This window comes from Hyla sarda, chromosome 2 (genome assembly GCF_029499605.1).
Source record: "Hyla sarda isolate aHylSar1 chromosome 2, aHylSar1.hap1, whole genome shotgun sequence".
In the NCBI taxonomy this organism is placed as follows: domain Eukaryota; kingdom Metazoa; phylum Chordata; class Amphibia; order Anura; family Hylidae; genus Hyla; species Hyla sarda.
In genome coordinates, this window is record NC_079190.1 from 345,025,690 (window position 1) to 345,046,880 (window position 21,191).

Genomic DNA, 21,191 nt, shown 5'->3' on the forward strand with positions numbered 1-21,191 from the left:
GCAGCACTCATGCAGTCCCAGACCATGACACTTCCAACACCATGCTTGACCGTAGGCAAGAAACACTTGCCTTTGTACTGTACTCATCACCTGGTTGCTACCCCACACACTTGATATTATCTGAATCAAATCAGTTTATCTTGGTCTCATTGGACAACCGAACATGGTTCCAGTAATCCATGTTCTAAGTCTGCTTGTCTTAAGCAAATTATTTGTGAGCTTTCTTGTGCCTCATCTTTAGCAGACCAATTTGTTGCAGTGTGCTGCGTATAGTCTGAGCACTGCCAGGCTGACCCCCCACTCTTTCAACCTCTGCAGCAATGCTGGCAGAACTCATACGTCTATTTCCCAAAGACAACTTCTGGATATAACACTGAGCATATGCACTCAACTTCTTTGGTTGAGTTGAATTGTCCTGTGAAAATGCTACATGATCATGCCCACCATGCTGCAACTCAGTTTCAGGGCCTTGACAATCTTCTTATAGCCTAGGCCATCTTTATGTAGAACAACAGTTCTTTTTCTCTATTCTTTTATATTCTCAAAGAGTTCTTTGCTATGAGGTGCCATGTTGAACTTCCAGTGACCAGTAAGAAAGACACCTGCCTCCCATTCACACCTAAAGCCTTGTAACACTAATGAGTCACATGACATAATTGGGCTCAGTTTGGACATTTCCACTTAGGGGTGTACTCACTTTCATTGCCAAGGCTTAGACATTAACGGCTGTGTGTTATGAGGGGACAGCAAGCATTCTTATACAGGCTGTGCACTCACCACCTCACATTGTAGCAGAATATATATATAATAAATATTTACAAAAATGGAAGGGGTGTACTCACAATATTTGAACTTAATTGTACTTTATAATATAGGCATACACTAGTTTATAGTTGCACTAATCTGTATGTAATGGTACTAGGTGATGAGACACAGAATAGCACAGTGATGCCAGGAGAAACAGCTACCTATTTCTGGACTATACCGGAAACTGATGGACCTACAAAAAGTGACCCGCTGTGTTTAACAAGAATATATCATAGTACTGTTAATATAATAAAGGATCTGGCCTCTGGACTTCTTGGCACACTTCTTATTTGCAAGTCCATGACATTAGATACTAGAGGACTACAGGTAAGCACTTCCTGAGAGCAAATGTATTTTAAGTGTTAAAAATTACAGTATTTAAAATTATTGCAACAGTGTATTTATCAATGGTTATCACTTTGAAAGGCAAAGGCAATTCTAAAAAAGACGAAACAGGGAGCTTCATTAAAAAGGGTTATCCAGGAATTGAAAAACAGAGCCTATTTCTTTCAAAAAAACACTCCCTGTCTGTCTCCAGGTTGGGTGTGGTATTACAAATTTGCTCCATTCACTTCAATGGACCTGAGCTGCAGAAAAACACCCAACCTGGAGACAGACAGGGAGGGTTTTTGAAAGAAATAAGCTCTGTTTTTCTATTCCTCGATAACCTCTTTAAACAGTAGCACAAAAGATATTTTCTTTCGATGGGGAACATGCTCAGTTACATAAAAGGCACAAGCACTTATCATAATTAGTGATGAGCAGCAGGGGCCATATTTGAATTTGAGATATTTTGCGAATATATTGACGATTATTTGTCCTATGTTCGCGAAATTCACATATTCGCTTTGTTTGTTCAATCAATTTTTTCCATGCGAAAATGCATAAAAATTTGCATGAAAATTCGCATATGAAAAAAAAAAAAAAAAGAATATTCGTCATTACAAATATATAGCACTATATTCTAAATATTCGCCAAGGGCCGATATTCACGAAAAAACAATTAGCATTACGAATATTCGTGCTTAACACTAATCATAACATGTGGAACCAAGTTGTCGCTTCACTGCTAGAGACGCATCAATTTTATGCAGAAAACAAATGGAAATAATCTGTATTTTGGGAATATCATCCTTATGGAATTGAATACTTCTTTCTATTTGTATTCTTTATAAAAATAAATGTCTTTATGTTATCTTATTTCACATAACAATTTTCAAGCCTTAAACACAGAGAAATACACATATGATATATACAATGAGAACTTAAAGGGGTACTCCACCCCTAGACCTCTTATCCCTTATCCAAAGGAGAGGGGATAAGATGTCTGATCATGGGGGTCCTGCGATCTTGGCTGCAGCACCCCAAACATCCAGTGCACGGAGCGAACTTCACTCCGTGTCGGATGGCTGGCGATGCAGGGCGGAGACTCGTGACGTCACGGTCACACCCCGCTCTTAATGTCACGGCCACGCCCACTCAACACAAGTCTATGGGAAGTTACATATACTTGCGTTAATAAAATAAAAACATCATTTTACAGCACATCTATTAGTATAAAACACATATGGACCTAATGTGCCGAGTGATGAAATATTCTATGCAGATTATTAAAAGATATATATATATATATATACAGATTATTACAATATTCAAAACACAGAAAGACAAAGTATTCTAAAGTAAATCAAAACAAATGGATGAATAAAGTTAACTGTAGTGGATAAACAATCAAATAATCAAACTCTGTAGGTAAAGAATATACAGATGTTAAACTAAAACCTATGTATTCAATGGGGATGCGTTCTAACCAATATATAAGCCTTACCTTTGCTGGGCCTATCCCACATAAAAAAAAAAAATTATATGTTACACAGTACCTAAACCTAATCATGCACATACAATTTTGATGTATCTAGCACCTATATTTCACACAAAAACCTTCTATCTGTTGCTCACTCTGCACAACTCGTCTTCCTCCCTGAGTCTGCTGTGCTTTTCTGAGTTTCTTCATCCAATCAGTGCAGGCTACTCTGTCACCCTCTTTTCTCTGTTTTCATGCTGCAGTCTGATAGGAGAGGAGTAAGCACAGATGAGCACTAGTCCCACCCTCACTTAATGGACTTTGTCCATGCCTGTGCTTCAGCTTGGAAAAAAGATGATGTTGCAGCAGGACAGGATTATGTTCTGGATGGTATGGGGAGCCCTAGTTGTTGTTTTTTTTTTTTTTTTATTAGCTATGATTTCTATAAAAAGGAAATAACATTTTCTTATTAAGTTTATTAGAAAGGTTAATGTTTTGGCAGGATGTACAACATATAAAAAGTTTTTGAATCTGACACTGACAGTGCCCGTTTAAGTATTCTGTTAAAGTTATCTGTTAGGGAATTTATAGGGAGATATATTGGAATGATGTGGCCGGCAGATGTACAGAAGCAGGAGACCACTGTTTAAACATTGGACTTCTGCTTCTGTGCTGGGGCTACTGCATGGGGAGTGCAGCGAGGGCCTGGGCCCCTTACTGGGGTATTGGCTGTACCCCCTGATGGTGGCCCTGTGTACCAGGTAGGGCCTGCACATAATCCTGGTTGTCCCCTATTGGGAGTGGTTTATCTCTTAATAGGAGTGTTTTATCCCCTATTGTCCCCCATTGGAAGTGTTTTGCCCCTTATGGGAGTGTTTTGTCTCCTATTGTCCCCGATTGGGTGTGTCCGTGTCCAGTATTCTGAATGTCCCTTACTCGGAGGGGGCAAATACAAGGAATTAAAAATTGTTCACTATTTGGAGGTGTCCATTATTGGGAGGTGTCCACTAAGGGAGATTCTACTGTATAAGTACCATTAAAAGATACTAGTATTGCAAATGATACATAGGTGCATTGAAGAAAATTTATCAGAGGGAGAGTGGAGCGGTTGCCCATTGCAACCAATCAGATTGCTTCTTTCACTTTTCAGAGGCTTTTTTTTTTTTTTTAATAAAAGAAGCGATCTGATTAGTTGTTATGGGCAACTGCACTGCTCTTCTCTACACAGGTTTTGATAAATCTCCCCCATGGTGTTTTAGGGTGTTATTCCAGATCTTTGTTCCGAGGGCCGGTTGAAAGGATTCAGACACCATACTTGATCTAATGATTTGGTACATGTTACTGTTGGAGGTATTGGAAGGCACATGAAATTGCACCACAGTAGGTGTGATTGTATTAACAGGTGAAAGTGACATTGAGGATATTGTAATAATGATACATTAGTATTGGCAGTGCGGTGACCCCCGGTGATGGCAGGACCACGGGGTGTAGCGGTGTACGTGGTTGGGGCAAGATGGTATTAACCCCAGGGGCAATGTGTTATTAACCCCTAATGTTTGTGACGCCAGAGTGATTTTACGGTACAGGAACCACCGAAATGGTATCTCCGCTATCCCAATAGCTAGGCAGTGAAAAGGAGAGTCCACAACCAGGTTATGGTTTAACGGAGGCTTTACTGAGGTCAGTTAGGTGTTATTATTTTAACAGGTAGACCAGAATCCCAGAGAGGTGGCCAGGAACGCAGAAGGACCTCGCAGCTTGCTGGGACCAATTATACTTGTAATAGACTTTAGATAATTGACTTGAGGCTTGACTAGACTGTAGATAGTGACAACAGACATAGACTTGACTTACTGGAATGACTGTCGATTTGTGGCCTTCCAGGTACTGGACACTAACACTGAGATCTCTGGTGTTTGCTGGTCTCAGTAAAGTGATGGAAGAGAGAGAATTGTAATGGCTGCCCGTTATATAGAGGGGGGCTGAGCCAAAGCCCATTGGTCAAGCTGCGGGTCATGTGTTAAACTGGTGCCCTCTGGGTAACATGTGATAACATAAACATAACATGTGACATTTCACAGGTCCTTTAGACATTCACTGGAGTCCTCCAAAGGTCCTTTATACTGACTATACATTGACATACTGACTATACATTGACATACTGACTATTATCCTATTACATTAAATAACACTATAATAACAGCAGGGGAGACACTGCAGGAGAGCCCCCAGGTTACCAATGGACTCAACCTGACAGGGCCTAATTGTAATGCAGGACCATGTCCTGTACTGGGACATCACAGCAGTAAAAAGAGGGAAGTGCTCATGCCGCTGTACAGAACACTTGGAGTATTGTGCGCAGTACTGGAAGCCTTATCTACAAAAGGATATAGATACATTGAAGAAAATTCATGAGCTGCTAAACTAGTACATGGATTGCAGGATGAATCTAACCAGAAAAGGTTAAAAGGCCTTAACATGTAAAGCTTGGAAGAAAGACGAGTCAGAGGGGGATATGATAGAAACTTTTATATACATAAAGGGAATCAATACAGTAAAGGAGGAGAGGATATTTAAAAGAAGAAAAACTACCACAAGAGGAAAAAGTAAGGTTAAAAAGTGATATCAGGAAGTGTAACTTTACTGAGAGATACTTGTGAAATAAATTATACTGTAATTGGAGATTTTCCTAGTAATTATGACGGAAAATATGGATTTTATTAAAGACAGGAGGCGAGTAATATATGCAACTCTTTCTCGTTTATTTGCTCCAGCAGCGAGATAGTTAAATGAATTGAAAGAGAAAAAACTTAGGAACAACCAAACATGAATGACCACTAGCCAATCATAATAGGACCTAGTCCATATAATGTGTGCCCAGTCAATAATCTTCCTTCTTTCTCGGAATATGAAGTATAACAGAGTAAATCGTGAAGAATAAATGGCATGAACTTTGAAGTGAAGAACAATGAAGAGTTTGAATATCTTCAGATGAATCTTTGTAAGGGATGAAGATGAAGTCATGGAATTCAGTCGATGAGCTGTGTCTTGACGTCTGCATCAGTGTGTCAATACGCTGTAAGGGAAGAGATAAGTGATAATAAGGGTATGGGAAGAGGTGGGATATTACTCGCCTCCTGTCTTTAATAAAATCCATATTTTCCGTCATAATTACTAGGAAAATCTCCAATTTTATTAAGACAGGAGGCTCCTAATATATGCAAGTTTAAAGCTATACAATTATACAGATAAATTAAAGAACCGACATAGAAACATGGGATTCAGGTCTAAAATAGAAGGATCTAAATGTGGACTCTGATGACCAGTCAGCTGCTTTAAGGACATCAGAGAGAGAGCCTCCTGACTGAACAGCTTTGGTGGCTATTGCACTTCTTAAAGAATGTGCACCAAAAAGGGCAACATCTATACCAGCTAGAGACATAGTATTCTTAACCCATCTAGCTAGGGTAGTAGAAGATACAGGGAGATGGGGTTTAAAGAAGGAGATAAGAAGCTGAGAAGCATGTGGGGATCTGAGAGAAGAGGTTCTAGCTTCATAGGCTTTGAGGCATCTAACTACACACAACTTAGGGTGTTGTAGAAAAGCTGGGTAGAAGACCGATTGGATATTAGTTTTTGTTCTACGAAAGATAGAAAAAACAACTCCTTGAGGAGTAAACGATCTATGAGATATGTCTAGAGCTCTAACATCAGAAACACGTTTAATAGAGATTAAGCATAAAAGGACCGTGAGTTTGTAGGATAATAATTTTAAAGGAAGACTATCATTATCTTCCCAAGAAGAAAAAAGATTAAGGATAATAGATACATCCCAAGTGGATCTATATTTGGGAAGTGGAGGTCTTTTGAATCGAATACCTCTTAAAAGTCTACAAATCAAAGGATGTCTTCCCACGGGAATAGAATCTATGACTTCGTGTTCGGAGGATATGGCAGATCTATAGAGATTAATGGTTCTGTAGGCCTTCCCTGCTTCAAATGCTTCAGATAAATAATTAATTATGTGGGGAATAGGTGCTTGAATGGGATCCAGGTATCTCTGAGAGCACCAATGAACCCATAATCGCCAGGCCGATCTGTAAGCTTGCCTGGTACCTGGAGCCCAGGCTTCTGCCAAGATATCTCTAGCAGATTGTGAAATCTCGATATCAGAGGGGGATGGCCTGAAATGAGACATGCTATCAGTTGTAGGCCTCCCGATAGGATGAGAGGGTGAGGATTCCCTAAAGGGTCTTGAAGAGTTAGATTGGAAACCGGAATGAGTAGAGGAAAATCTATTAGTAGGGATAGCAACTGAGGGAACCAAGCTTGAGCAGGCCACCAAGGAACAATGAGAATCATTGTTGCTTGTTGGCTGATGGTTTGTGAAAGAACTCTCGGGATCATTGCAAAGGGAGGAAAAGCATAAAGAGTCTTTTGTGGCCAGATTTGGAGGAAAGCATCCACTCCTAGGGCTTCTGGATCTGGTCGCCAGCTGAAAAAGAGGGGTAATTGTTTGTTCAGGCGTGAAGCAAAAAGATCCATGTAAATTGGACCCCAAAGAGAGGTAAGAAAAGAAAATATTGATGGATCTAACATCCAGTCGCTGTGGTCTGCTAGGAATCGGGAGTTCCAGTCCGCCACATCGTTGGATAGGCCAGGTAAGTATTCTGCCTTCACGACTATGTTTTTGGATAAACAGAAATTCCAAATCTCTGTAGTGATATCTGATAAAATTTTTGAGGTAGTGCCACCAAATTTGTTTATATATTGGACAGCTGATATATTGTCCATGCGAAGTAAGATACAACAATGCGATCTGAACTTTGCAAAGCTCCTGATGGCGAAGAAACCTGCTAATAGTTCCAGAGCATTGATGTGAAAGGATGTTTCCTTCTCTGACCATTTGCCTCCAGTGGAGAGATGGCCGCATCTGGCACCCAGCCTGTCAGACTGGCATCGGATTCTATTATGATATCCGGGTTGCAATTGAAAATTGTCTTGCCATTCCAGAGCTGTATCTGGTGAAGCCACCATAACAGTTCTTCCTTGGCGTCTGTGGAAAGGGGAACTTTGTCTGAATATGATAGACCTTCTCTGAGGTGTTGTATTTTCAGACGTTGTAAGGCCCTGTAATGTAATGGGGCAGGAAATATGGCTTGAATTGAGGCCGATAATAGTCCCACAATGCGGGCGATAGATTTTAGAGAGATAGTCTGTTTGCTCAAAGTTGAACGTATTTCCTTCTGAATAAGTTGTATCTTTTTTAAAGGTAGACTTAGAGTAGTAGTTTGAGTATTTATGGTGAAGCCTAAGAATTCTACTTCCCTCGAGGGGGTCAATATTGACTTTTTCATGTTTATTGTAAAACCCAGATTGGTTAAAAGGGATAATGTCCATTGAAGATGGCGTCGGATCAGAATTAATGAACGAGCCATGATGAGGATGTCGTCTAGATATATTATCAGACGGACTCCTCTGCTTCTCAGAAGGGCAACAACGGGTTTCAGGATCTTGGTGAAACACCAAGGGGCTGAAAATAGTCCAAAGGGAAGGCAAGTGAATTGCCATTTTTGATTTTTCCAGATAAATTGTAGGAATGGTTGATGCAAAGGGTGAATGGGGACGGTAAGATATGCATCTTTTAAATCCACCTTCACTAACCAATCGTTTTGGACTAACAGATCTCTTAGGAGGTGAATGCCCTCCATTTTGAAGTGATGGTAAACAATAAAGTTGTTGAGATCGCGGAGATTGATCACAGGTCTGTGACCTCCGTCTTTTTTCTTCACCAAGAAGATGTTGCTGATGAAACCTGGGTTTTGAATAGGGACTGGAATAATAGCCTTTTTGGAGTAGAGATCTTTTATTTCCTGATTTATTAAGTTCTCGTCTTGGTGAGAGAAGAGAATTGGCCGAGGGAGGGAGGTTTGAATAGGAGGGGACATGAATTCTATCATGTAACCTGAAATTGTATTCAGTATCCATGAGTCTGAGGTTATTGATTCCCATGCTAGAGAAAAATGTCGGAGTTTTCCGCCTAGAGGAAGGAGGGAAGAAAACAGAGGGATGGGACTTACCTGAAGATGGTCTGGATCTCTGGTAACCTCTGGTTCCTCTGGATCTCCATGGTCGAGCTCTTGATGGGAAGAATGGTGTGGTGTTGTCACGATGCCGGCTGGCAGGAGGTGGATCCTCTGTGCCAGAGAAGGATTGGCGTGGACCGTGCTAGTGGACCGGTTCTAAGTCACTACTGGTTTTCACCAGAGCCCGCCGCAAAGCGGGATGGTCTTGCTGCGGCGGTAGTGACCAGGTCGTATCCACTAGCAACGGCTCAACCTCTCTGGCTGCTGAAGATAGGCGCGGTACAAGGGAGTAGACAGAAGCAAGGTCGGACGTAGCAGAAGGTCGGGGCAGGCAGCAAGGATCGTAGTCAGGGGCAACGGCAGGAGGTCTGGAACACAGGCTAGGAACACACAAGGAAACGCTTTCACTGGCACAATGGCAACAAGATCCGGCGAGGGAGTGAAGGGGAAGTGAGGTATAAATAGGGAGTGCACAGGTGAACACACTAATTGGAACCACTGCGCCAATCAGCGGCGCAGTGGCCCTTTAAATCGCAGAGACCCGGCGCGCGCGCGCCCTAGGGAGCGGGGCCGCGCGCGCCGGGACAGGACAGACGGAGAGCGAGTCAGGTACGGGAGCCGGGATGCGCATCGCGAGCGGGCGCCACCCGCATCGCGAATCGCATCCCGGCTGGAGACGGTATCGCAGCGCACCGGGTCAGTGGAGCTGCCCGGAGCGCTGCGGTAGCGAGAGTGAAGCGAGCGCTCCGGGGAGGAGCGGGGACCCGGAGCGCTCGGCGTAACAGTACCCCCCCTTGGGTCTCCCCCTCTTCTTAGAGCCTGAGAACCTGAGGAGCAGACTTTTGTCTAGGATATTGTCCTCAGGTTCCCAGGATCTCTCTTCAGGACCACAACCCTCCCAATCGACCAGGAAAAAGGTTTTCCCTCTGACCTTCTTGGAGGCCAGTATTTCTTTAACGGAGAAGATGTCCGAGGAGCCGGAAACAGGAGTGGGAGAAACAAACTTAGGAGAGAAACGGTTGATGATAAGTGGTTTAAGAAGAGAAACGTGAAAGGCATTAGGAATTCGAAGAGAAGGAGGAAGAAGAAGTTTGTAAGAGACAGGATTAATCTGGCACAAGATTTTGAAAGGACCAAGATAGCGTGGTCCCAATTTGTAGCTAGGGACACGGAAGCGGACATATTTAGCGGAGAGCCATACCTTGTCTCCAGGAGAAAAAATGGGGGGAGCTCTTCTTTTTCTATCAGCAAACTTCTTCATGCGTGATGAGGCCTGTAAAAGAGAATTTTGGGTCTCTTTCCATATGGTGGAAAGATCACGAGATATTTCATCCACAGCGGGCAAACCAGAGGGCAAGGGAGTAGGGAGGGGGGGAAGAGGGTGACGGCCGTACACCACAAAAAATGGGGATTTGGAGGAGGATTCAGAGATTCTGAAGTTATACGAAAATTCGGCCCATGGTAGAAGATCTGCCCAGTCATCCTGGTGGGAGGAAACAAAATGGCGTAAATAATCACCCAGGACCTGGTTAATTCTTTCTACTTGCCCATTGGATTGAGGATGATATGCAGAGGAAAAGTTTAATTTAATCTTGAGTTGTTTACAGAGAGCCCTCCAGAATTTTGACACGAATTGGACGCCTCTATCCGAGACGATCTGCGTGGGCAACCCGTGAAGACGAAAAATGTGTACAAAAAATTGTTTTGCCAACTGAGGCGCTGAAGGAAGACCAGGAAGAGGGATGAAATGTGCCATCTTGGAGAATCGATCAACGACCACCCAAACAACAGTGTTGCCACGGGATGGGGGTAAGTCCGTAATAAAGTCCATACCAATCAGAGACCAAGGCTGTTCGGGGACAGGCAGAGGATGAAGAAGACCAGCGGGCTTCTGGCGAGGAGTCTTATCCCGGGCACAAACAGTGCAGGCTCGTACAAAATCCACAACATCCGTCTCCAGAGTCGGCCACCAATAGAAACGAGAGATGAGTTGCACGGATTTCTTGATACCCGCATGACCTGCGAGATGGGAGGAGTGACCCCATTTGAGGATTCCGAGGCGTTGGCGTGGAGAAACGAAGGTCTTCCCTGGAGGAGTTTGCCTGATGGAGGCTGGAGAAGTGGAGATCAGGCAGTCAGGGGGGATGATGTGTTGCGGAGAGAGCTCTACTTCCGAGGCATCCGAGGAACGAGAGAGAGCATCGGCCCTAATGTTCTTATCGGCAGGCCGAAAGTGAATTTCAAAATTAAATCGGGCAAAGAACAGAGACCACCTGGCCTGGCGAGGATTCAGCCGTTGGGCAGACTGGAGATAGGAGAGGTTCTTGTGATCGGTGTAAATAATAACTGGAAATCTTGATCCCTCCAACAGATGCCTCCATTCCTCAAGTGCTAATTTAATGGCTAGAAGCTCTCGGTCCCCGATGGAGTAGTTCCTCTCAGCTGGAGAGAAGGTCCTAGAAAAAAAACCACAAGTAACAGCATGCCCGGAAGAATTTTTCTGTAGAAGGACCGCTCCAGCTCCTACAGAGGAGGCATCAACCTCCAATAGGAAGGGTTTAGATGGGTCAGGTCTGGAGAGCACGGGAGCCGAAGAAAAGGCAGACTTGAGCTGTTTAAAGGCGTCTTCCGCTTGAGGAGGCCATGACTTAGGATTGGCATTCTTTTTGGTTAAAGCCACGATAGGAGCCACAATGGTGGAAAAATGTGGAATGAATTGTCTGTAATAATTGGCGAACCCCAAAAAACGTTGGATAGCACGAAGTCCGGAGGGGCGTGGCCAATCTAAGACGGCAGAGAGTTTGTCTGGATCCATTTGTAGTCCCTGGCCAGAGACCAAGTATCCTAGGAAAGGAAGAGATTGACATTCAAACAGACATTTCTCCATTTTGGCATACAGTTGATTGTCACGAAGTCTCTGAAGAACCATGCGGACATGCTGGCGGTGTTCTTCTAGGTTGGCAGAAAAAATCAGGATATCGTCCAGATATACAACAACACAGCAATATAAGAGATCACGAAAGATTTCATTAACAAAGTCTTGGAAGACGGCAGGGGCGTTGCACAGGCCAAAGGGCATGACCAGATACTCAAAGTGTCCATCTCTAGTGTTAAATGCCGTTTTCCATTCATCCCCCTCTCTGATGCGAATGAGATTATAGGCACCTCTTAAGTCCAGTTTGGTAAAGATGTGGGCACCTTGGAGGCGATCAAAGAGTTCAGAGATGAGAGGTAGGGGGTAGCGGTTTTTTACAGTGATTTTATTAAGACCGCGGTAGTCAATGCAAGGACGTAGAGAGCCATCTTTTTTGGACACAAAGAAAAATCCGGCTCCGGCAGGAGAGGAAGATTTGCGGATAAAGCCCTTCTTTAAATTTTCCTGGATATACTCAGACATAGCAAGAGTCTCTGGGACAGAGAGAGGATAAATTCTGCCCCGGGGTGGAGTAGTACCCGGGAGGAGGTCAATGGGACAGTCATAAGGCCTGTGAGGAGGTAAAGTCTCAGCTTGTTTTTTGCAAAAAACATCCGCAAAGTCCATATAGGCCTTAGGGAGACCGGTTACAGGAGGCACCACAGGGTCACGGCAGGGAGTACTGGGAACCGGTTTAAGACAGTCCTTGGAACAAGAGGGGCCACAACTCTTGATCTCCCCAGTGGACCAATCCAGGGTAGGGGAGTGGTGTTGAAGCCAGGGTAGTCCAAGGAGAATTTCGGAAGTGCAATTGGGGAGGACCAAAAACTCAATTTTTTCATGGTGAGATCCGATGCACATTAGGAGGGGCTCCGTGCGGAAACGTATGGTACAGTCCAATCTTTCATTGTTAACACAATTGATGTAGAGAGGTCTGGCGAGACTGGTCAGCGGGATGTTGAACCTGTTGGTGAGAGAGGCCAAAATAAAATTTCCTGCAGATCCGGAATCCAAGAAGGCCATAGTAGAGAAGGAGAAGGTAGAGGCGGATACCCGCACAGGCACAGTAAGACGTGGAGAAGCAGAGTTGACATCAAGGGCTGTCTCACCTTTGTGCGGGGTCAGCGTACGTCTTTCCAGGCGGGGAGGACGGATAGGACAATCCTTCAGGAAGTGTTCGGTACCGGCACAGTACAGGCAGAGATTCTCCATGCGGCGTCGTGTCCTCTCTTGAGGTGTCAGGCGAGACCGGTCAACCTGCATAGCCTCCACGGCGGGAGGCACAGGAACGGATTGCAGGGGACCAGAGGAGAGAGGAGCCGGGGAGAAAAAACGCCTCGTGCGAACAAAGTCCATATCCTGGCGGAGCTCCTGACGCCTTTCGGAAAAACGCATGTCAATGCGAGTGGCTAGATGAATGAGTTCATGTAGGTTAGCAGGGATTTCTCGTGCGGCCAGAACATCTTTAATGTTGCTGGATAGGCCTTTTTTAAAGGTCGCGCAGAGGGCCTCATTATTCCAGGATAGTTCTGAAGCAAGAGTACGGAATTGTACGGCGTACTCGCCAACGGAAGAATTACTGTCACGATGCCGGCTGGCAGGTAGTGGATCCTCTGTGCCAGAGAGGGATTGGCGTGGACCGTGCTAGAGGATCGGTTCTAAGTCACTACTGGTTTTCACCAGAGCCCGCCGCAAAGCGGGATGGTCTTGCTGCGGCGGTAGTGACCAGGTCGTATCCCCTAGCAACGGCTCAACCTCTCTGGCTGCTGAAGATAGGCGCGGTACAAGGGAGTAGACAGAAGCAAGGTCGGACGTAGCAGAAGGTCGGGGCAGGCAGCAAGGATCGTAGTCAGGGGCAACGGCAGGAGGTCTGGAACACAGGCTAGGAACACACAAGGAAACGCTTTCACTGGCACTAAGGCAACAAGATCCGGCGAGGGAGTGAAGGGGAAGTGAGGTGATATAGGGAAGTGCACAGGTGTAAACACTAATTGGAACCACTGCGCCAATCAGCGGCGCAGTGGCCCTTTAAATCGCAAAGACCCGGCGCGCGCGCGCCCTAGGGAGCGGGGCCGCGCGCGCCGGGACAGAACTGACGGAGAGCGAGTCAGGTACGGGAGCCGGGGTGCGCATCGCGAGCGGGCGCTACCCGCATCGCGAATCGCATCCCGGCCAGAGGCGGTATCGCAGCGCCCCGGGTCCGTGGAACCGACCGGAGCGCTGCAGTGAGAGGAGTGTAGCGAGCGCTCCGGGGAGGAGCGGGGACCCGGAGCGCTCGGCGTAACAGTACCCCCCCCCTTGGGTCTCCCCCTCTTCTTGGAGCCTGAGAACCTGAGGACCAGACTTTTGTCCAGGATATTGTCCTCAGGTTCCCAGGACCTCTCTTCTGGACCACAACCCTCCCAATCCACTAAAAAGAAGGTTTTCCCTCTGACCTTTTTAGATGCTAAAATTTCTCTGACGGAGAAGATGTCCGAGGAGCCGGAGACAGGAGCGGGGGGAACAGACTTGGGAGAGAAACGGTTAATGATAAGAGGCTTAAGAAGAGAAACATGAAAGGCATTAGGAATACGAAGAGAAGGAGGAAGAAGAAGTTTGTAAGAGACAGGATTAATCTGGCGCAAAATCTTGAAAGGACCAAGATAGCGTGGTCCCAACTTATAGCTAGGGACACGGAAGCGGACATATTTGGCGGAGAGCCATACCTTGTCTCCAGGGGAAAAAATGGGAGGAGCTCTTCTTTTCTTATCCGCGAATCTCTTCATGCGTGAAGAAGCCTGTAAGAGAGAATTTTGGGTCTCTCTCCATATGATGGAAAGATCACGAGAAATTTCATCCACAGCGGGCAGACCAGAGGGCAAGGGGGTAGGGAGGGGGGGAAGAGGGTGACGGCCGTACACCACGAAAAACGGGGATTTGGAGGAAGATTCAGAGATTCTGAAATTATACGAGAATTCGGCCCAAGGTAGAAGATCTGCCCAGTCATCCTGGCGGGAGGAAACAAAATGTCGTAAATAGTCACCCAAGATCTGGTTAATTCTTTCTACTTGTCCATTGGATTGAGGATGGTATGCAGAAGAAAAATTTAATTTAATCTTGAGTTGTTTACAGAGAGCCCTCCAGAATTTAGACACAAATTGGACGCCTCTATCCGAGACGATCTGCGTAGGCAACCCGTGAAGACGAAAAATGTGTACAAAAAATTGTTTAGCCAACTGAGGCGCTGAAGGAAGACCGGGAAGAGGGATGAAATGTGCCATTTTGGAGAATCGATCAACGACCACCCAAATAACAGTGTTGCCATGGGATGGGGGTAAGTCAGTAATAAAATCCATACCAATCAGAGACCAAGGTTGTTCGGGAACAGGCAGAGGAAGAAGAAAACCAGCGGGCTTCTGGCGAGGAGTCTTATCCCGGGCACAGATAGTGCAGGCTCGCACAAAGTCCACCACATCAGTCTCTAGAGTCGGCCACCAATAGAAGCGAGAGATGAGTTGCACAGATTTCTTGATGCCCGCATGACCTGCGAGATGGGAGGAGTGACCCCATTTGAGGATTCCGAGGCGTTGGCGTGGAGAAACAAAGGTTTTTCCTGGAGGAGTTTGCCTGATGGAGGCTGAAGAAGTGGAAATCAGGCAGTCAGGAGGAATGATGTGTTGAGGAGAGAGTTCAATTTCAGAAGCATCTGAGGAACGAGAGAGAGCATCGGCCCTAATGTTCTTATCAGCAGGCCGAAAGTGAATTTCAAAATTAAATCGGGCAAAGAACAGAGACCACCTGGCCTGACGAGGATTCAGCCGTTGGGCAGACTGGAGATAGGAGAGGTTCTTGTGATCGGTGTAAATAATAACTGGAAATCTTGATCCCTCCAGCAGATGCCTCCATTCCTCAAGTGCTAATTTAATGGCTAGAAGCTCTCGATCCCCGATGGAGTAGTTCCTCTCCGCCGGAGAGAAGGTCCTAGAAAAAAACCCACAAGTAACAGCATGCCCGGAAGAGTTTTTTTGTAGAAGGACAGCTCCAGCTCCCACTGAGGAGGCATCAACCTCCAATAGGAAGGGTTTAGATGGGTCAGGTCTGGAGAGCACGGGAGCCGAAGAGAAGGCAGACTTGAGTCGTTTAAAGGCGTCTTCCGCTTGAGGAGGCCAAGACTTGGGATCGGCATTTTTTTTGGTTAAAGCCACAATAGGAGCCACAATGGTAGAAAAATGTGGAATAAATTGCCTGTAATAATTGGCGAACCCCAAAAAACGTTGGATGGCACGGAGTCCGGAGGGGCGTGGCCAATCTAAGACGGCAGAGAGTTTATCTGGATCCATTTGTAGTCCCTGGCCAGAGACCAAGTATCCTAGAAAAGGAAGAGATTGGCATTCAAACAGACATTTCTCAATTTTAGCATAGAGTTGATTGTCACGAAGTCTCTGAAGAACCATACGGACATGCTGGCGGTGTTCTTCTAGATTGGCCGAAAAAATTAGGATATCATCAAGATATACAACAACACAGGAGTATAACAGATCACGAAAAATTTCATTAACAAAGTCTTGGAAGACAGCAGGGGCGTTGCACAGGCCAAAGGGCATGACCAGATACTCAAAATGTCCATCTCTGGTGTTAAATGCTGTTTTCCACTCATCCCCCTCTCTGATGCGGATGAGGTTATAGGCGCCTCTTAAGTCCAATTTAGTAAAGATGTGGGCACCTTGGAGGCGATCAAAGAGTTCAGAGATGAGGGGTAAGGGGTAGCGGTTCTTAACCGTGATTTTATTAAGTCCGCGGTAGTCAATGCAAGGACGTAGAGAGCCATCTTTTTTGGACACAAAGAAAAATCCGGCTCCGGCAGGAGAGGAGGATTTACGGATAAAGCCCTTTTTTAGATTCTCCTGGACGTATTCAGACATGGCAAGAGTCTCTGGGGCAGAGAGAGGATAAATTCTGCCCCGGGGTGGAGTAGTGCCCGGGAGGAGGTCGATAGGACAATCATAAGGCCTGTGAGGAGGTAGAGTCTCCGCTTGTTTTTTGCAGAAAACATCCGCGAAGTCCATATAGGCCTTAGGGAGACCGGTTACTGGAGGAAGCACAGAGTTACGGCAAGGGTTACTGGGAACCGGTTTTAGACAGTCCTTGGAACAAGAGGGCCCCCAACTCTTGATCTCCCCAGTGGACCAATCCAGGGTTGGGGAATGAAGTTGAAGCCAGGGAAGTCCAAGGAGAATTTCCGAGGTGCAATTGGGGAGGACCAAAAGTTCAATCCTCTCGTGATGAGATCCGATGCTCATTAGAAGGGGCTCCGTGCGGAAACGTATGGAACAGTCCAATCTTTCATTGTTTATACAATTGATGTAAAGGGGTCTGGTGAGAGTGGTCACTGGGATGTTGAACCTGTTGACGAGAGAGGCCAAAATAAAATTTCCTGCAGATCCAGAGTCCAAGAAGGCCACAGAAGAGAAGGAGAAGGCAGAGGCAGACATCCGCACAGGCACAGTAAGACGTGGAGAAGCAGAGTGGACATCAAGGATTGTCTCACCTTTGTGCGGAGTCAGGGTACGTCTTTCCAGGCGGGGAGGGCGGATAGGACAATCCCTCAGGAAGTGTTCGGTACTAGCACAGTACAGGCAGAGGTTCTCCATGCGGCGTCGTGTCCTCTCTTGAGATGTCAGGCGAGACCGGTCGACCTGCATAGCCTCCACGGCGGGAGGCACAGGAACAGATTGCAGGGAACCATAGGAGAGAGGAGCCGAGGAGAAGAAACGCCTCGTGCGAACAGAGTCCATATCTTGGCGGAGCTCCTGACGCCTTTCGGAAAAACGCATGTCAATGCGAGTGGCTAGGTGAATAAGTTCATGAAGATTAGCAGGCATTTCTCGTGCGGCCAGAACATCTTTAATGTTGCTGGATAGGCCTTTTTTAAAGGTCGCGCAGAGGGCCTCATTGTTCCAGGATAATTCAGAAGCAAGAGTACGGAATTGTACGGCATACTCGCCAACGGAAGAATTACCCTGGACCAGGTTCAACAGGGCAGTCTCAGCAGAAGAGGCTCGGGCAGGTTCCTCAAAGACACTTCGAATTTCCGAGAAGAAGGAGTGTACAGAGGCAGTGACGGGGTCATTGCGGTCCCAGAGCGGTGTGGCCCAAGCCAGGGCTTTTCCAGACAGCAGGCTGACTACGAAAGCCACCTTAGACCTTTCAGTGGGGAACTGGTCCGACATCATCTCCAAGTGTAATGAACATTGGGAAAGGAAGCCACGGCAAAACTTAGAGTCCCCATCAAATTTATCCGGCAAGGATAGTCGTAGTCCAGAAGCGGCCACTCGCTGCGGAGGAGGTACAGGAGCTGGCGGAGGAGATGGTTGCTGGAGCTGTGGTAGTAACTGTTGTAGCATAACAGTCAAATGAGACAGCTGTTGGCCTTGTTGCGCAATCTGTTGTGACTGCTGGGCGACCACCGTGGTAAGGTCAGCGACAACTGGCAGAGGAACTTCAGCGGGATCCATGGCCGGATCTACTGTCACGATGCCGGCTGGCAGGTAGTGGATCCTCTGTGCCAGAGAGGGATTGGCGTGGACCGTGCTAGAGGATCGGTTCTAAGTCACTACTGGTTTTCACCAGAGCCCGCCGCAAAGCGGGATGGTCTTGCTGCGGCGGTAGTGACCAGGTCGTATCCCCTAGCAACGGCTCAACCTCTCTGGCTGCTGAAGATAGGCGCGGTACAAGGGAGTAGACAGAAGCAAGGTCGGACGTAGCAGAAGGTCGGGGCAGGCAGCAAGGATCGTAGTCAGGGGCAACGGCAGGAGGTCTGGAACACAGGCTAGGAACACACAAGGAAACGCTTTCACTGGCACTAAGGCAACAAGATCCGGCGAGGGAGTGAAGGGGAAGTGAGGTGATATAGGGAAGTGCACAGGTGTAAACACTAATTGGAACCACTGCGCCAATCAGCGGCGCAGTGGCCCTTTAAATCGCAAAGACCCGGCGCGCGCGCGCCCTAGGGAGCGGGGCCGCGCGCGCCGGGACAGAACTGACGGAGAGCGAGTCAGGTACGGGAGCCGGGGTGCGCATCGCGAGCGGGCGCTACCCGCATCGCGAATCGCATCCCGGCCAGAGGCGGTATCGCAGCGCCCCGGGTCCGTGGAACCGACCGGAGCGCTGCAGTGAGAGGAGTGTAGCGAGCGCTCCGGGGAGGAGCGGGGACCCGGAGCGCTCGGCGTAACAATTACCCTGGACCAGGTTCAACAGGGCAGTCTCAGCAGAAGAGGCTCGGGCAGGTTCCTCAAAGACACTTCGAATTTCCGAGAAGAAGGAGTGTACAGAGGCAGTGACGGGGTCATTGCGGTCCCAGAGCGGTGTAGCCCATGACAGAGCTTTTCCAGACAGAAGGCTGACTACGAAAGCCACCTTAGACCTTTCAGTGGGAAACTGGTCCGACATCATCTCCAAGTGCAGGGAACATTGAGAAAGGAAGCCACGGCAAAATTTAGAGTCCCCATCAAATTTATCCGGCAAGGATAGTCGTAGGCCTGAAGCGGCCACTCGCTGCGGAGGAGGTGCAGGAGCTGGCGGAGGAGATGATTGCTGAAGCTGTGGTAGTAGCTGCTGTAGCATCACGGTCAGTTGAGACAGCTGGTGGCCTTGTTGCGCTATCTGTTGTGACTGCTGGGCGACCACCGTGGTTAGGTCGGCGACAACTGGCAGAGGAACTTCAGCGGGATCCATGGCCGGATCTACTGTCACGATGCCGGCTGGCAGGAGGTGGATCCTCTGTGCCAGAGAAGGATTGGCGTGGACCGTGCTAGTGGACCGGTTCTAAGTCACTACTGGTTTTCACCAGAGCCCGCCGCAAAGCGGGATGGTCTTGCTGCGGCGGTAGTGACCAGGTCGTATCCACTAGCAACGGCTCAACCTCTCTGGCTGCTGAAGATAGGCGCGGTACAAGGGAGTAGACAGAAGCAAGGTCGGACGTAGCAGAAGGTCGGGGCAGGCAGCAAGGATCGTAGTCAGGGGCAACGGCAGGAGGTCTGGAACACAGGCTAGGAACACACAAGGAAACGCTTTCACTGGCACAATGGCAACAAGATCCGGCGAGGGAGTGAAGGGGAAGTGAGGTATAAATAGGGAGTGCACAGGTGAACACACTAATTGGAACCACTGCGCCAATCAGCGGCGCAGTGGCCCTTTAAATCGCAGAGACCCGGCGCGCGCGCGCCCTAGGGAGCGGGGCCGCGCGCGCCGGGACAGGACAGACGGAGAGCGAGTCAGGTACGGGAGCCGGGATGCGCATCGCGAGCGGGCGCCACCCGCATCGCGAATCGCATCCCGGCTGGAGACGGTATCGCAGCGCACCGGGTCAGTGGAGCTGCCCGGAGCGCTGCGGTAGCGAGAGTGAAGCGAGCGCTCCGGGGAGGAGCGGGGACCCGGAGCGCTCGGCGTAACAGGTGTGATAAGAGTGGGTATTATATTGGGATCTATCTTGGTTAAATGAGCCTCTAGAAATTCCTCTTGAGGAGGATGCACGGCCGGAAAATCGGCTCCGTCCTTTTCCGGCCCTGCCAAAAACCCTACCAGGGAAGACTTTGCGCAAATTAGTCTGAGCCTTATCTAGGGAAGTAAATATTCCCACAAATTTTCCTATCTCTTTTAGGAAGTTTTCTCCAAAGAGGAGACCTTCAGTAGCAGAACCAAATTCTGAAGTGGCGAGATTAGCCAGTTGGGGGTCAAGATTAATCAGAATGGTTCTTCGCCTTTCGGCGGTCAAAGCTGCGTTGGCGTTACCTAACATACAAACAGTTCTTTGTAACCATCCTCTCATAACATCAGTATTTAAGGGCTGATTTGTTGAAACAGCCTCTTCAGTGATGTCCAGCATCTTAGTGAGTGGACCTAAAGTATCCAATAGTTTATCTTGGACACTTTTGAGAGATCTGTCTAAACCTTTTTTAGGATTTTTTCCTGTTTTAAGTAGATATTTTACTAGGACAGGGTCCAATTCAGGAGTGACCGCTGCTTTGTCAGGAAGACTAGGTCGAGGGCATTCTGCCCGCAATTTACTACGGGAGGTATTGTCCATGGATTTTTTGGCTTTGGCTCAAATATATTTACAGACTTGGGGATGGGGAGTCCACTCTGAAGATCTGGGGTGGGAAATAGCATCTGGCTCGAAATAGGGATTACCTACGCTATCTAGTATAGTATGAGTGGTAACTAGGTCCGAAGACTGATCCATGGGTACCTCAAGTACCTCTCCTTCCTCAAACTCATTATCATTATCAATAGTAATATAATCGCCAGAATCATTGGAATCTGACTCTGATGACTCTGATATATTATATGAATCTGGTTTTGCCCTTTTTTGGGTATGTCTAGTCCGACTGCTATTTTGCTCCTCTCGGACAGAGGGTCTGGGCTGCATGGGTAATGCAGGTATCTCTGAACCACTGGGTTTAAGTGGTAATTCACACATGTCTTGACCAACCCTGACTTTTGATGACTTATGTTTTTGGGACTTACGGTCGTCTACGCAAAAGCGTTGCTTTTTTATTCTTTTACCAGAAATTTTGTGCCCTTTGGCAAGTTGAGCGGAAGA

The 21,191-nt window shown here is 47.2% G+C and overlaps 1 protein-coding gene across 1 annotated transcript in view; it reads left to right on the plus strand.

The window, feature by feature from the left end:
• The window catches only part of F5 (coagulation factor V), a 146,635-nt gene that overhangs the window by 67,665 nt on the left and 57,779 nt on the right, over nucleotides 1–21,191 (plus strand). The window contains exon 10 of the mRNA XM_056558186.1: nucleotides 923–1,134. Within this exon, the coding sequence (XP_056414161.1) occupies nucleotides 923–1,134 (212 nt within the window). The remainder of the gene's footprint in view (nucleotides 1–922; nucleotides 1,135–21,191) is intronic.